The sequence below is a fragment of the Phaethon aethereus genome, assembly GCF_964289735.1.
Source record: "Phaethon aethereus genome assembly, chromosome: 12".
Taxonomy (NCBI): Eukaryota; Metazoa; Chordata; class Aves; order Phaethontiformes; family Phaethontidae; genus Phaethon; species Phaethon aethereus.
Window position 1 is genome coordinate 7,906,681 of NC_138588.1, and position 16,031 is coordinate 7,922,711.

General features: G+C 44.7%; 1 protein-coding gene across 1 annotated transcript in view; it reads left to right on the plus strand.

Moving 5' to 3' along the window:
- Positions 1 to 16,031, plus strand: part of AGBL1 (AGBL carboxypeptidase 1) — a gene marked incomplete at both ends in the record, with an annotated part of 299,879 nt that overhangs the window by 20,160 nt on the left and 263,688 nt on the right. Inside the window, 3 exons of the mRNA XM_082005308.1 lie at positions 1,043 to 1,189; positions 3,015 to 3,146; positions 5,561 to 5,654. Coding sequence (XP_081861434.1) covers positions 1,043 to 1,189; positions 3,015 to 3,146; positions 5,561 to 5,654 — 373 coding nt within the window. The remainder of the gene's footprint in view (positions 1 to 1,042; positions 1,190 to 3,014; positions 3,147 to 5,560; positions 5,655 to 16,031) is intronic.

The following is a 16,031-nucleotide window of genomic DNA, read 5'->3' on the forward strand; positions in this document are numbered from 1 at the left end:
TTAAAAGATGCCTTTGAGTTTCGAGGTATTTCGTAATCCCTGTCAGTCAACCCCTGGAAATGTTCACCAGCGCCAGTGGAGAGAGGGCTGTGAGACAGGGAGAGGGGCCTGACCTCCCAGAGGGGCTCTGATGGGGAGAGTTTGGAGAGCAGCTCCCCAGAAGGCACCTCCGGCTCGGGGCTGCAGGGAAGGCATGTTGCTGCATGTGCCTGAGCCACATGAAGAAATAAGTGAATTGGCAAAAGAACTGTAAAAAATAATTAAGTTTCTTTTCCTTCCTGCTCCACCTCAGAAGTGTCATTTGCTGAACAATTCTCACCCTGACTGAGCTGCGGGGGCTGTGTCGGCGAGCGCCAGAGCCTCCTGCACCCCCCACCAGCCGGGCCTCTCTTTCGAAGCCCTGCAGCTTCAGTAGATGGGACGATGGCCTGCATGGAGGGCAGGAGGTACTGCCTCCCCCCAGGAGCTGAACGTGCGGCTTCCTCCAACCATGGAACCCGCAGCCGCTGCCAAAGTTGCCTACGGATCAACGTTTGTTGACACAGTAGGGCTCACAGAATTAGCGTGTGGTTTCTTTGGAGACCTAGATTTGTTTGAACGCTGCCTCCAAAGCTTCCCTAGGATTCCTTTTCATTTGGCAGAAGCCTGGTGTAGCATTAGTCCTTTGCTTGTTTAATTTCCAGTGTCTAAGAAAAGATCACTGGGCCTTCTGCTCCTTTGAAATCTGTAGGTGTATCTGCTTATTCCTCTCTGCCGCATGTCAATGCGCAATGAAAAACTTCTGCAGGACGAGGGTTTGTAAAGATAACGACTGCCAGAGCAAGAGGCGGAAGAGCGCGTGGTTTCACCACGCAGCCGGTAGCCTTGTCACCGGGCCAGGGGCACCCGAGAGCCACGGGCTGCGAATGCGCTTGGGTTTATAGCAACAAAACACTGCAACAAGGCCACGGGAGCATTGCATGCTCCACATGGGGTGAGGGTTTGCGATAGCTGTGGCTCAGGAAAGGGATGCTCTGAACAGAGACTCTCCTCTTTTCCCCAGGGACCAGCCGGAGAATTCACTACGTGATCAGCAAAGGGGGCACTGAGGCGTTGCTGCGGGCTCTTGCCACCGCTGCCCGGACCGAGCCGCCCGACCACAGCACCCTCCTGCCCCTGCTTCGACTGCTGGCCAGGGTCGGCCAGCGAGGTAAAGCTCAGTGCTGGAGGACTTCTTGGGTGGGGGGCTCAGACCTAATGGACAGCCCCAGCAATAATCGGCACTGGGATGTGCCTGGTAGAGAGCTCTGAGTTCATTTTTGGGGTGTGCCGCTTGTCTGCGATTTGGCCAGGTAGTCATCCTGCAGTAAGGCAGGGAGGGCATACACACGTGTAGAGCTGCTGCTTTCACAGGTTTCATCCATGTTCTGCCTTGAGTTGGCCTTGTGACTGAAAGCCCTCCCAGCAGAAATTTTACTTTGTTTTCCCTTAACCTAAGTAAAATCTTAAAATATGATTTCCCTTTGTTGGTCTGATCCTCAGTGGAGTGGCAGATCTTGGTGTACAGGGTGTTTCCTGAGGCAAGGAAATGGGGAGATGCCTGCCAGGAGCCATCAGCTCTCACGAGAGAGATAGATTGGTGGAACCATGATCTGCCCCTCCACCCCTGAGACTGAACCAGGAACATCCAGCAGAAAAAGCACAAGATCAAGGGGATCCTGTGTCCTCCACCCAACAGGCAGAAGGCAGTAGCTTAAAGGAAAGGAGTGAATGGAGGCAAGTCTATGGTCAGGGCGGCAGGCAAACCCCCTCCTTGCCTACCTTGCCTTCCCAGGTGCCTCTGTACGACAGGTATGAGGCTCTGGATGTGGAAGGCCAGTCCATGGATTATGTGGATGACTGTCTATCTGCATCAGAGGTGTTTCCAAAGTCAGAAAGGCTACCCCCGTCATCATGACCACCTCCACAAGGAAGAAAAGGCAGGTTATAGTTGTAAGTGACTCCCTTCTGAGGGGAACAGAGCGTCCAATATGCCAGACAGACCCTCTTCTTAGGGAAGTCTGCTGCCTTCCTGGGGCCTGGGTTAAGGACATCACTAGGAAAGTTCTTAGCCTGGTGCATCCCTCAGACTACACATTATTGCTCTTCCATGCGAGCGGCGGTAAAGCCACAACAAGTAGTCCAAGGGTGTTCAAAAGAGACTTCAGGGCGTTGGGATGGTTGGTAAGGAAATCCGGGGCACAAGTAATTTTTTCCTCCATCCTTCCAGCTGCAGGCAGCAATATTGGAAGAAGCAGATGGATCTGGTCTATTAATACATGGCTCCGTGGCTGGTGGCACTGCCAGAATTTTTTTTGAATAATGAGATGATCTATGCAACACCAAGCCTGCTGGTGTTGGATGGAGTTCATATTTCTCAAAAGGGGGAGAGGGTCTTCATTCGTGAGCTACCAGGGATGACTGACAGAGCCTTAAACTAGACTAGAAGAGGGAGGGGGATAATATCTGGCTAGCCTGTGACAAGCTGTGGGATGACAAGCCAAGGTTAAAGGGACAGGATGCTAGTGAGGGCCCTCAGCCTGTTGCTCTGACAGGTGCTGGCTACACTGGAGCACACCTGAAGTCTTAGAGAGAGGAGCCAGAGTCTCCGGAGGTAATAGGAGCTGACAGCAAAACACCAGTGAAATACCTCAAAGGAATTAAGGGGTGTTCCTCTAAAAAGGTGACACAGCCAACAGCCCGGTTGCAGTGCCTCTACACCAACACATGCATCAGGGGCAACGAACAGGAGGAAATGGAAGCCATCGTGCTGCTAGACTCACCATTTTATGATTCTGTGATTTGTATATGGTCACTCTAGGTAAATCCCATGTTTTCCTGTTTTCAGTGAGAATAATGGTGATCTAACTCATTGATACCTTTGAATGCCTTTGCTATGAGAGCTTGAGTTATAAGACTTGGTGCAAAAATGTTTATCAGCACTACTGTAGAGACCTGGTCTTTGTAATATCTTGATTCTTATTTGCTTTTCACAGATAAGAAGTTTGGGCTGAAAGTGCAGAAGGCAGAAGCAACTGATATAATACTGAGCTTGGCAAGAAGAAACCTGGGCCACCACCTGCACCTCACCCACTGCCTCTGGGTCCTGCAGGTTTGTGCTTCTAACGGTGAGTGCCTGGATTTTCCTCTTCTCTGCATGACAATCACCAGAGTTCTTTTTTAGTCAATTCAGTGCAAAGAAACAACATTCCTGATTAAGGTTAGAGCCTGCATGCACTGTTAATATACAGAATCAGGCACAAAAGCCAGGACAATCACAGAAAGAGGTGCTCCCTAAGGGGCCTATACAACCTTTACAGTGTATTTCATCTGCGGACTATGAAAATAAAAGTGCTGTAGTGAAAAATATTCATGGCAATAATCTATTCAAGAATATAGACAGTCAATTCCTTTGCTCTGAGACTTAGGTACTTTAAGTCTCTATGCAGTTCCCATTACCATAATAGCCAAATGTCTCACTATTGTTGATTATATTGATCCTCAGAGCAGCTCCAAGAGGAAGGAAAATACGGGTGGAGAAACAGAGGGAGAGAGAAATAAGTTGCTCATTCAGGATCCCTCAGGAAGTACATACTAGATCCTGGCCTTCTGTCTAGTATCCCCTCTATGCACTCGCTCAGCTTTTCTTGCTTGGCAATGCCCTCATATTAAATGATTCAAGCAATGGGATTTCCAGTATTCTCTCCCAGAATCATTACATACAGGGTTTCCCTGCTATAGAGCACTGAGTTTGTCAGCACAAATTTCCCCGTGCTCACTCTAACCTTTTCCTCTCCTTCCCCACATCCCTCATCCAGCAAATAACCCTTGACGTCCATCCTGTCTGCAGCCTGTTATATGCATCCTAAGATTTAGCACTCCTGGCACCCAGCCCTGCAGGTCCCTTCTATCTGTACAGGAGCTAGCTTCATGCAGTGGGCTTTCTCAGGCAAGCAGCCAAGCCTCAGCACCAACCCCTCTCCCTCCGATAAGCAGTATTTGAAAGGCTGACTGTGACTGAAAATGCAGCCAAGGCCAGAAACTGAAACGTGCCTTTATTTGGGTTTCACAGCTGTGTAGTGACCTTGTGCTGCCTCCCACCCAAAATGATGATCTACACACTTCCGTGCTCCCCGCTTCAGTGCACCTGCATCCCAATTCAGCTGCAGTTTTTGCAGAGGTTTTAGGATGCACATTGCAGCCTGGCCTCCTCTCTGTTAACGTCAGACCCCAGAACCCCACCTCTGCTGCTTTGCAGGAGCGTCTCTGTTACTCTCTGAGTATCTCCAGCACTCTCTGGATGTGCTTCCCCTTTCCATGAGTAACTTTGGCTTTGTGGGCTCTGTGTCCCAGCTGGAAAGCTGCAGGGTGGGGTAGGTGAAGGTCTGTGTGGATGTGGAACCAAAGCAGGAGATTCCATGCTCCCAAACTCAAAAATTATTTTTATGGAGTGGAACTAAAGAGGGTCCAGAAGGATAGAAAACTCCGAGAGTGCTTAGGTATGAAAGCAGAAAAGGTGAGTCCTCGTCACAATCTCATGCACAGTTCTTTGCTCTGGGTCACTCCCTTCCCAATCTCTGCCACCAGTTGTGTGTGGCAGCCCACAATCCCGCTCTGGGGCAGCCTTGTCCACCGCTCTGTCTCTAATGAATTACCACCTAGTGCAAAAGTAGCTGGCAAGCCTCGCAAGGCGTTCCATCACAGCACAACTTGGCGGGCACCCAGCCGGACTGCAGGAGATAATGGGCCCTCTGGCAGCTCTGTGATGACCACTGGGAGATATTTAGAAAACAGGCAAAACCCAGCAGTGGGCAGGCAGCCAGGTCTCCCTCTGGCTGCTCTTGATTACTGATCCTTTCACCCTGTTCGCTTGCATTTAATATTTCAGGTCCGTATTCATCCCTTCTTTACGCAGAAGACTTGTCTTATAGTGGGGAGGCCTGGCTAAGCGCTTAGTTTATGCATTGGGCATTTTTAGAATCGATTGCAAAATCTATCTGTAAAAGTTCCCAGTATGTTAGCAAGTGAAGGAATAAAGGTAAAATTGGCCTAGCTGAAATTAAGCTGCATTCAGAAGCACCCTTCCCAAAACAACCCACTTCCATACTGCTGAATAATAGCACAGAAAGAAAACTCTGCCCTCCGTGCCCCTATGAAATAAACCATCCTCGTGGAATTGTCTGTGAGAAATGCAGGATGAATTTGAGCCCTGTCATTTTGCTGGGAGATGACCCTATTTAACCATGATTTGTTCTCTGGACAGTAAAGTATTTTCAGGAGAAGGGGCTTTGGGGAACTCAGGGAAGAACTGCAGGATTTGAGATCTGGTTTTTGCATCTGGTCTTGGCAGAGGTTGTGTCCACAGACAGCTTTGCGCTTCAGTTTTTGTGTTTGTAAAATGTCCTGTGAAGTCCAGCTGGGAGCTCAGAGAAACCTGCTCACAGCCCCAGGAGCAGCTACTCCCTTCCCCGTATCACCTCTAAACACAATGTGGCAGACCACGTGCTTTAGATCTGACTTCTTTTCTCTTTTATTGGCTTAGTTACTGCAGGAGCTGCGCTTGGCATCAATGGAGCCATGGAGCTGCTTTTCAAAGTCATCACCCCCTACAGCAAGAGACACGTCAGGACAGTCAGGTAGGCAATAGCCCCAAGGGAACTGATCTTTCCAGGATGGCAAGAAATAAAATTTTGGTTCCACTTGAAGAGGCAAAGAAATCAGAAATGGATGCACAATTTGTACTCACTTTAAATCTGCAGTATTTTTTAAAAGGCAGAAATAGTTCCCTGAAGGACATGTTAATGCTGAGATTCATCATATGATTCATTTTTTTGTAGTGTACCCTATACAGTGATGACAGTTTGATTGGAAGGTATCGTCCTTCATTTCCCAGTGAGGACTGGATTTTGAGAAGCATGTACTGGCAGCAGAAAAACCGCTCCTGCCTATCCCTTAGCAAGAACCTTCTGCCATCACCAGCCTGGGGGCAGATACAGTGGAATCGTGGCAGTGCTGCCTTGTCCTCCTTTTGCAGACAGTTGTGGCCATTATGATATTTTTGAAGTATGACTGTTCTTACTAGTATTAATCTGGGCCTGTTCTTAAGCCCATCCCAAATATTTCAAATATTTTTTTTCTAAAGACAGCAAGTCCAATTTATATCTCCATCTTAATGCTGAACATTAGTCCTCAAGTTGTCCATTCTGACCAGATGCCTTTCAAGGAAAACTTTGTAATGTGGAAAACATCCACAGAAGAACATAACACATTTCTGTGGCTTGCTCATCACAAACAGGAGGAAGAATTTACTGTTATGATCTGTGCCTACACAATCACTTTTGCTTAAGCAACACAGAACCTGCCGGTTCTCCTGCTTAGACAGGCAATGCTTTGTGGAGCACATAGTCCCTACTTGTTCATGCACACCTCAGCAAGGACATGGCAACATTCAGTCAGTTTTGGCTTCTGCATGACCTGACATGGGTGCGGTTCATGTCTGGTGTTTACTGAGGAAATAGCTTTAGGTTGAGCATCGTGTGGAGGTGAGAAGTGGATGGACAGACATGGTACAACAGTTTGACCACTACTTGCTTAGGTGTGGTTGAAATGGAGGCCAGTCACTCTGGATGAGGCCATCAGTAAATAATGTCCATCCTGCTGTTACCATCAAAGACTGATACCAGTTCTTCCAATATTGCCAGTTACACAATACAGTGCATGGGAAGGAATTTGAATTACTTTCCACTAGCCACAAGTGATGAACTCGCACATCAACATGTGGTACTGTTGTTTGCTAAATGCAGCATTCTTGCAGTTCTTCTGCCTACATGTCTGGGGCTATAAAAAAATTTGAACAGTTTTCTTTGCCAAGTAAGATACTGAGTGGGCCCAGCAGATGCACAGCTTCCTGCAGCTGCCTTGTGAATGGAAGCCAACTCACTCTTGCCTGCATTTTTGGCTTTCTAGTATAGTGCTAAGAACCTGGAACTGCTTCACAGCTTCAGTTCTCTCTTAGCCAGATTACCTGTGATTCCTCTGTGCGGTTTGTCCAGAAGTATGATATCAGGATGTTTCCTGTACAGGGGGTTGGATATTACCCAACTCAAAGAATATTATCACTGGGATATTATTCCTCGGGTATCTGAGCACCCTTCAAGCTTCCCCTCAGGCCTCATGTTATAACTTCAATCTTTAAGACTCGGGCAGCCTGGAGAACTGCTTTATGTGTGACGGAGTGCCCAAGATGAGTTAGACCCAGAGCTGGGCTTGACTTTTGAGGCAACCAAAAGTGATCGATGGGTCCATGCCTGTGTTTAACTAAGTAAGCAAATTCCACTCAGTTCTCTGGTTTCCTTCCTATGGAAGCGTTGGCTGTGATTAGACTAGTGTTAGTTCTACTTCTGCGATAGGCTCATAGGTCAGCATCTGTGTGAAATGGGATTGGGCCTGTATCAGTTCTCCATTTAGCAATGGGACTGGCTGCATAAAGGCGTTTTAAATTAATTTTGTGCAAAGCTGCTTTTTCCATTCTCTGTTTCCTCTGAGGGAAGTGGAAAGCGTGGTATCTGTCACACATTTCTAGCCTGGCTTTTCGCTGAGATTCATTTGGAGATGCAGCTAGTGCTGCTGGGGGCTGTTGTAATGTAGGCTGTAAAGTGGTCCAGAATACTCAGTTCTAAGCAGAAAGGGAAAGAAATAGCCTTCAGAGAAACACGCCGCTTTTGATATCAATGTTTCCAGATTGTCAATATGCAATATTTGTTTTTTTCTTCCATTTATCTGATATACAAGAATTGTTTTGAACTCTTCTGTGGACTTTTTTTTTCCCATTTGGGACACATACACACACCAGAAAATGCCAACACAAAATTTTCTTCAATAAAACCCCAGTTTTATTGCTAATAAGCCATTTTATTTATTGCTGAAAAGCTTGGATTTATTTTACCTTTGGATGAAAGGTGTCTTACACATTAATTGTTGTCTTCCTGAGCTTTCTCATTGCTAGTTTGGTTTCCTAATTTCCTTTTATTCCTAAAATATTTGTGCTTTTCTTAAAACATATTTGTATGAGTGTGCAAATGGAGGATAAAATATTTTCTGTGACCTAGCTCATAGGAAAAGGTGATTTGGCTCCCACCTACACTTGGTTTAACGAGCAAGAACCATAAAACAGCTGAAGCCTGGTAGCCACTCAGCTGGCCTGCCTAAGGCTCAAAGCTGCTTGTTTCATTTAACAACTAGGAGCAGCTGAGAAGGTCAATGTCTCAGTGGAGACAGTCTGTTTTACATCAGAAGAAGCACACAAACCTGTTTTGTTTTAAAAAACACTTGCAACCCGTTTAAAGGCACTAGTTTCTCATTATTCAGTAGAGTTTGTGCTTGCTTGCAGTCCTTTTGGAAGTACTGCTCTCACTGGGGAAAGTGGCTTCAAGGGATGTTGTTGACAAGAATTTTGGTCCTGAGACCAGAAGTCCAGACTGTAGGGTGGGTTATAGATCTTCTTTCTCAGCATCAGTGAATGCTTGGGATAGCTATGGTCTGAAAATTCCAGGCATCTTTACAGTCCATCAGAAAATAGAGGTGGGTACATGTCAAAATGTCCTTTTTTTTTTTTTTTTTTTTTTTTTTGAGCTGCTCTAGTTAAAATTTTGTATGATGACTGGGGGAGGAAGCTTATGGATGAGTTTTCTGAGGTAGGGAGAAAGAATAAAAAGGGGTCATGTGCTTTGTCTAGTTCGGCATGTGCTCCATCTGACCATAGTGTAGCTCTTCCCAAAGTTGCTGTGGCTATCCTAAAATCTGGAGTGTATTATTTTTGGGTAACTAGTTGGTAACAAAAACATCTGCTTCTTCTTGGCTATTGGTATGGAACTTGAAGAGCATGTTACTTTTGTAACCTGCCTACAGAGAAAAACTCCAATGTCCTCCCAGCAAGCCTCTGATCCTCCCTTTGTATTTGTCCTTGATACCTTCTCTCCACTTCATAGCTATGTGCCACCATGGTTTGCCTTGCTGCTGGGAAGGAACAGCCAGCAACTGTGGGGGCTGAGGTTATTCTTGTTCTTTGATGAGCTGCCAGGAATGCATCATTGAAAATGTACCACTTCTCTTCTGGATACACCCGCATTCTCCTGTCCTGGGCAGCAGCAAGACCATGGTTGCTTTAAGAATCTGCCCTGGAGAGTGCACTATGAGAGCTATTTATTTAGCCAGCTAAGATGTGGAAACAAGATACATAGTTCTATTTATTTTTTCCCCAGTGGCAAAGCTCTGGGTTATTTAGAAATAGTCTCCCATGCTCCAGTTGACCTTCTCTGGGTTCATGCCAAGTAGTTCTGATTCCCCTGAGACTGTGACTCATGGACTTTATTGGTCTGAGTTAAGCATTTGGGCTCTGGAAGTTGCTGGTGCCTTAACTGTGTGGATCTCTCCAGGACTACCCATATCTGAAGTAAAAGCCACGTGAAAAAATGTGAAACTCATTGAGGCTTAGAGAACTCTTGAGTTAAGCACTGTGAAATCCAAGTGAGAGAGAGGCTGTAGACTGTCTTGCCATCTCTCATGATGCTTTGCTGCAGAGAAAATTTTCTGAAACCTTTTATAGGAGCAGTTTAAAATAAAGCCAGATGATGTTCTGTTTTTCTCAGTTCTGTTTATGTCAGTAGCTGGGATATCTGATACGAGTGTGTGTGGGATGCTCAAATCTTCACTCCATCAACACCTTCTCTAATGCAACACCCCTGATGCCCCACAGAGTGCAATGACCCCTGCTCCTTTCACCTCCCACTTTCCTTATTCCCCATATATTCTACCTTCTCCTGCGTTCTAGTGTCCCTTTCAACACCCTGGCTTATTTTCCCAACTTACTTATTCTGAGAGATATTTGGATGCGTTGTGGGCAGATGGATGTGGAATATGACAGTGGCAGATGTTTGCTCTCTGGCCAACCAGGAGCTGGGTCTCTTCTGCATGACTCTGTCTCCAGGTGGCCAAGCATCAGATATCCTCCCCAGGCTGCTGGCATGTCAGGCTGATGGCTTTGAAGGCTGTATGCTTTCTGTGGCTTCATGTTGTGCAGGCCTCTTCTAGGATTCCTCAAGTTGAAGGTATATTATCAAAGTGAGTAAAAACAAAAATCCAGAACTTATGATTCTCTCACAGGAGGAAGATCTGTGTTTTAGAAAATGGCAAATGATGGTGTGACTCGTGTCTGAGTCTTTCCCTCTGTTATGTTATCTTTCTTCTGTTGTTAAAAGGTTGTCAGGCAGTCTTGTTTCTGCAGTTTTATTAAAAGCAATTTAAAGAGCCTTTTAAAAAAGGCTTTGTTTCTCAAAGCTATTTGTGAGTGCATCTATTTACCATGCTAAGCAGAGATAGCTAGTGGTAAGCGATCAGAAAAACCTCGTATGAGAGATTGCAACAAGAATGAGTATTCATCAGAATTAAAAACTCTCTTCCTGTGAATATTCACAAAACTTGGCTTTCTGCACTGGGCTGTTCCAGTAAAGTTTGACTACTTAATTATAAGTGGAAAGTGAATAAAAGAGGTCTGGGAATGGTGCCAAATTAATTCAGTAGAAAATATGATATGCAGAAAGTATCTGCCTTTGCTCATGTCCAGCACTGCCTACTTCTGACATTTGATCACAATTTTTCTTATGTTTGGTGCTTATTGGATGGTCCCAGCTCCTCAACATTTGCTGATAATCTCCCTTTCCATTAAAAGAAGGAAATCCTCTCATGGTGACTCTTCCATCTGAAGAGGATATGTGGAATCCTCGCATACGAAAGGAAAAAAGCAGCAAGATTCTCTTCACCTGTATCAAGTGTTTGCCTCTAGAAACTTGGCTTGGAAGTGTTTATTTCTCTTTCACTGGAGGATGAGCCTAGAGTGGGTAACTTGGAAGTAGCATGATGGGCATTTAAGGCTGGGTCAGGTAGGTGGTTGCTGAGAGAGATTTGGGAAATGCAGTCCTCTCCAACTACTGTCAGGGCTCAAAACCCAGGAGGAAATGAGAACAACACACGTGTCTTGTCTTTGGTGATATGTGCTTAGGGGTGATTTGAGATGGGGAGTGACTCAATCTAAAACAAGCAACAATTATGATGAGACTGTTGCTATGGTCAGGAAATGATTCCTATATCACATACTTCTGTCACAATGTGAGCGGAGAGGAAGATTTTTACTGAAGTACTGAAAGCAGAGCCCATGCAAGTGAAGAAAGGAATGTCAAGGTGATCAAGAGAGCCCATCTAAAGCTAAAAGCCCAAATCTGATGGGTCCATATTTAATCGGAGGTTGTGTCAGATTGACCAAGGAGAATACAAAGGCTCTGGAAATGCTGAAGATATAAGTTAAGAGGCTGTATACTGTTTCAAAATAGGCTTTGAATATATGAATATATATATATCACTCTGCTTTTCTATAAAACCTGTTTTGTCTGCACACAACTGTTTTCCCATCTTGGAACTGATGCTTTTGATGCAAGATAAAATGTAAGCGTTGAAAAGTGACCACGTTGCCACATCAACAAATGCTGTAAAAGTGATTTCCTGTGACCTTAGCAACAACAGAAGAAATCAGAAGGGTGGTGGGTTATGTCTCTTAGCCAAAAAGAGAGTAGACATGCAGCAGGGATGACCTGACTACTAGAATTGTCTCTTGTTCTGTTAAGAATGGTGGAGAAACACATGGAAGAGATCCAATTGCAAATGTGTCCTAGACCTGGTGCAGGCAGTTAGTTTCCTCAGCCTTAATCCTGGATAATTTCTTGCTGGTAGACCACCACATACATTGGCTGCAATTCCATCTCCTGGATTGTCCTAAACTTTCAGTTGCTCTCTGCTTGAACAGGAAAATGTGTTGCATGGCCATTGCCAGCCAATATGTTTGAGAAGAAACTCAACACACCAACATGGTGATTAGTTCCCCTGCAGCCTGATATGGTAGCTGTTGTGATTGGCTCGTTTTGAGGAATGCTCCATGTATAGCTTTATTATGCCTTTGTTTATTTGGCAACAATTCCTGATAGGAGATCAAAAGCAAATCATCCTTAATTCCTCTTGTTAGTCTGTGTTTTGCCATTAATAGTGTTGAGCAGTTTGGATATTTAATTGGAAACTAACACAGGATTCTATTGGAATGTGGTCAGAATTAATCAATGCTTTGTGCCTGCTTATTCTCAAATTGCTATTTGGTTCATCTGATCCCTGTAGAAAATTCACAGGAGGGGCTGAAATTTCTTTTGAGCTATGTCATAACTAAATGACATGCTTCCCATCTGGCCTTGATCTACATGAGATTTGGTCTAGAATGCCTGCTAAATAAAACTGGTAAATACTGTTCTGAATGACATGATGCCAGCAACAAGGGAAAAAGCATTGCCTTTAAAATTCTTGTTTATATCAAGTGTCTTTCAGGTTGACTAATATTTCAGGTAACAAGGAGCAGAGATGGGTACATCACTGAGACAGGTAAATAAACCCTAATGTTCAAATTTAATGCAATGAGCCATTGTAATAGAAGAAATTATCTTGCAGCCAAAGGTGTCCTAGTTTGATGCAGTTCCTTCTCTGTTCTTTTTACAGTCTGTGTGGTTTGTCTCAAAGAATGACCTGTTCTAATATTATTAATAAGTTATAAAATCTCTTTTCATACTGATGGTATCTCAGTGCTGCTTTGCAGAGTAAATAGAGTTGCATTGCAGAATTATACTTTACTGGCATTGTACCGTTAATAGCAGCAGAAGAGAGAAATTGAAAAATTAAGAAGTAGAGGCAAGGGAGAAAAGAGATGCTTTCAGATGAGATTTGAAAATAGATGAAGAATTGATGAGGCAGAGAGGAACACCGTATACCGAGGTTGTTCCAGATGGCCAGATAAACATGTTGCATACAGAAACCCTGGTGCCATCTCTTGGTAGCCTCTGGTATGGCAAGATTAAGCACAGATAGACCTACCTCTGTAGGGTAAAAAAAATGGCGAATGAACACTATGCAAAGAGAAGTCCCCTTCTAAGCTTAACTTGATATGTCATGGGAAGGGAAGAGCTGGTTTATAAAAGAACCCACCTAGTGAGACGATTATTTTGAAAGAGATGTTTGATTTTTTTTCTTTTAGGTCTAGCTTAAGTTTTACTTCTATTTCAGGTAGAAGTAACAGTTTGAAAAAGAAGCAATGCTTTCAACTGAAGGCCTTTCTTTGCCCATTATTTCGTCCCATTTGATGACCTAGTAGGTTATATTTGGGAAGATGGTATGAGGGCAAGTTGCTACTGTTCTCAAGTTCTTGACTTTTCACACTCAGTGGCTATGGCAGATGCAATTCATGGCTGACCTCGCATGATGGCTTTGGGTATGTCTCTACGGCAGGTAACTTTGTGCTTGTTGGGTGGGAACGTCTCTCTGCCCTAGCTTTAATTTACCTTATTCTGCTAACAACTGTTAAGGCTTGGAGCAGGGCCTCCAGCATGGGCTACTGAAGCTTATTAGAACATACCCTGTCTGTGAGTGTTATTCATGTTGTCATGTGTCTCACTGTTCATCTTTGTGCTAACTAGATTAAAGCTAACACTTGGGTGCCTCACTGCATTGCAGTCATGTTGCCTTTTAGAAGCTCTCTGAGGCGTATCTCCCACGTAGCTGGAGAAACCACTGTCACTCCCATTCAAATGGCAGGTAGGACTTGGTTTTATACGTCTCAGAGTGTTTCCCAGAGTTAAATGAATTGTTAATGTTAACAATGATTCCTTGTAGCTGAGTGTATTTGTCCCATAGGATAGGTCAAGACTGGTGTGTACTGGTTATGCTAAGCATTTTGTAAATAGCACAGAAGGAACAGAGTGGAATAAATAAAAATTAAAAAAAAAGAACTCGGCCAGAAGGCTTACAAAATATTTTGCAATCTAGGAAGAAATGAAGGATTTGGGATGATTTCTGGAATTTGATGGGTTGATGGTCACTCATGTCTGAAGTCCTAATCTGAGACATGGTGTGTTACTGTGGGCAAGTCACCTGAGACTTTTCATATGCTCAGTGCATATACTTAAAACATCACTTTTCTAATACCTTCCTAAGGGTACTGAGGATATGGTCAGTTGTCTGAGGCATTCAGTGAGCACAGATAGAGAGGGGAAAATGAGAAAGGGGAGAGAAGAGCAGTAGTGAGTTTGAAAGGTTTTATGCTCAGGCAGGATGCAGCTGATGTGGACTGTGGGGTGAATATGGAGCTGGCAGAGCAAGGTAACAGTTGAGCAATATGGTTGTGTGACCTTGTAAGCATGTTTGAAGTGGATGTCAAGTGCCAAATCTTTCAGGAAGCATCAGCCAGGCAGCCCTGGGGGACTGGAGGGAAGGGATTTCTAAGCAAAGCCTACCTGAATTTGCCTGTAGAGGTGATGAGCAGGTGCCCATCTTGCCTGTTTGCCTGCATCTATTTTCCTGTGTCAAGGAGACAAAGAAAGAATCCCCCCTCAGAAATCATTGAGCTGGGTAATGACGTGAATCTCTGATAGAAGCCAGAGAGTGAGTGATAAAGGTGAGGGCACTCGCTTGTGTGTCAGCGCATATGAGAGCCCAGGAATCTCCTCTCCTTTGCCTTTCACTTGATTTATTGCCATTTCTTCTCCCACCCAGAAATCTGTTACCCTTATGAAGGGGGTGGAAAGCAGCTGTAAAATCCTCTCCACAAAAGCTTTCAGCCTAAAGGTAGACAAGGGGAACTTGATGGAAAAAACAATTAAAAGAATCCTCAGTGCAGAGCTTCTACAGCAAAAATTTTGCACAATGCTGGCGCCAAGCAGGCGCTGTCCCCACAAGGAAAACAGCCCTAAGATTTTCCTGGGATCACTGTGGCTTTTTTCGAGCTCCATCAGTGCTGGCAATGCTGGCAGGTGAAGTGTAAGCCAGTCTCTAGAACTATCCAATGGTTTTAAAGCACAACAGTGATTAAACCTGCCCTGAGCAGGTTTACATGACACAGTGTCAAAGCCCTTAGCAACAGCCTTTCTACGCTAGGATTTCCTGTCCTGACAGCACTGTTGGAGCTGCCCCGGTGGTAGCAGCAGCAGGGTAGCTGGTTTTAGCAATACACGGGCAACACAACTGACTCATTTCCAGCGGGCACGAGAGAATGAGCTCCAAAGTCTTCACAGTCTCTTTCAGGCTCTTTTGGGTAGTTATTGAACACTAATTATAGAGAATGAAAGAGAAATCTTAAATAATAAATGGTATTTACCAAGCACAGGTGAAATTAATTTTAGGGAGAGAGGGTTTTGTAATGGCAATGCTACGGATGCAGCTCAGGTCTCTTCCTGGTGTCTTTATCTACAGGGCAACACTTGGAATGGCAGCAATGCTGGTAAAATCTGTAAATAAACCTGAGGAGAGGTTGAGCAGCTCTGGGATCTGTTCAGAGGCCAGGCTTGGAACATGGAGGGGAGAATCTGAAAACTTGAGGAAGTGGCTGGTGAGGAAGAGCAGGGCTGCTGGCTCCTAATATGGCTGCAGCTCTGGGGTTGGGAATGGAAACTCCCCTTGAAGTGTAAACCTTGGAAAGGTCATGGCTCCGAGACCGAGCTTTTACCATTAGACTGCAGCAACAGCCAGACGACTGCAGGAAAAAAAAAGAAAGAAAATCATCCCATATCTACTCCATGTGTTTCCTTCCTCTCCTGTGTTAAATGGATTTAGTCTGGGCTTTATGTGGACTGTAGGATATACGTTGCGATGGCACAACAGCTCTTGGTGTCTACTCAAAAGCTACATTTCCTTGTTTTTTTGTTGTTGCTTTAAATTGCACTTGCGTATCTCTGGTTATTCCAGCTTTCACCACCTTCCAGATTTTTCTGTGTAGAAAAAAAAACAAGGGCGTGTGGAAGAACCATCCTGATAATGCTCATAGTTTTTACTGTGCTTCTTAATTATTTATGTCCATTGCTTCATTTTTATATTTACAGCTCAAGTTCTACCAGCCTTGGCTTCTACATGGTCTGTTTTCAGATCCCAGAGTTTGG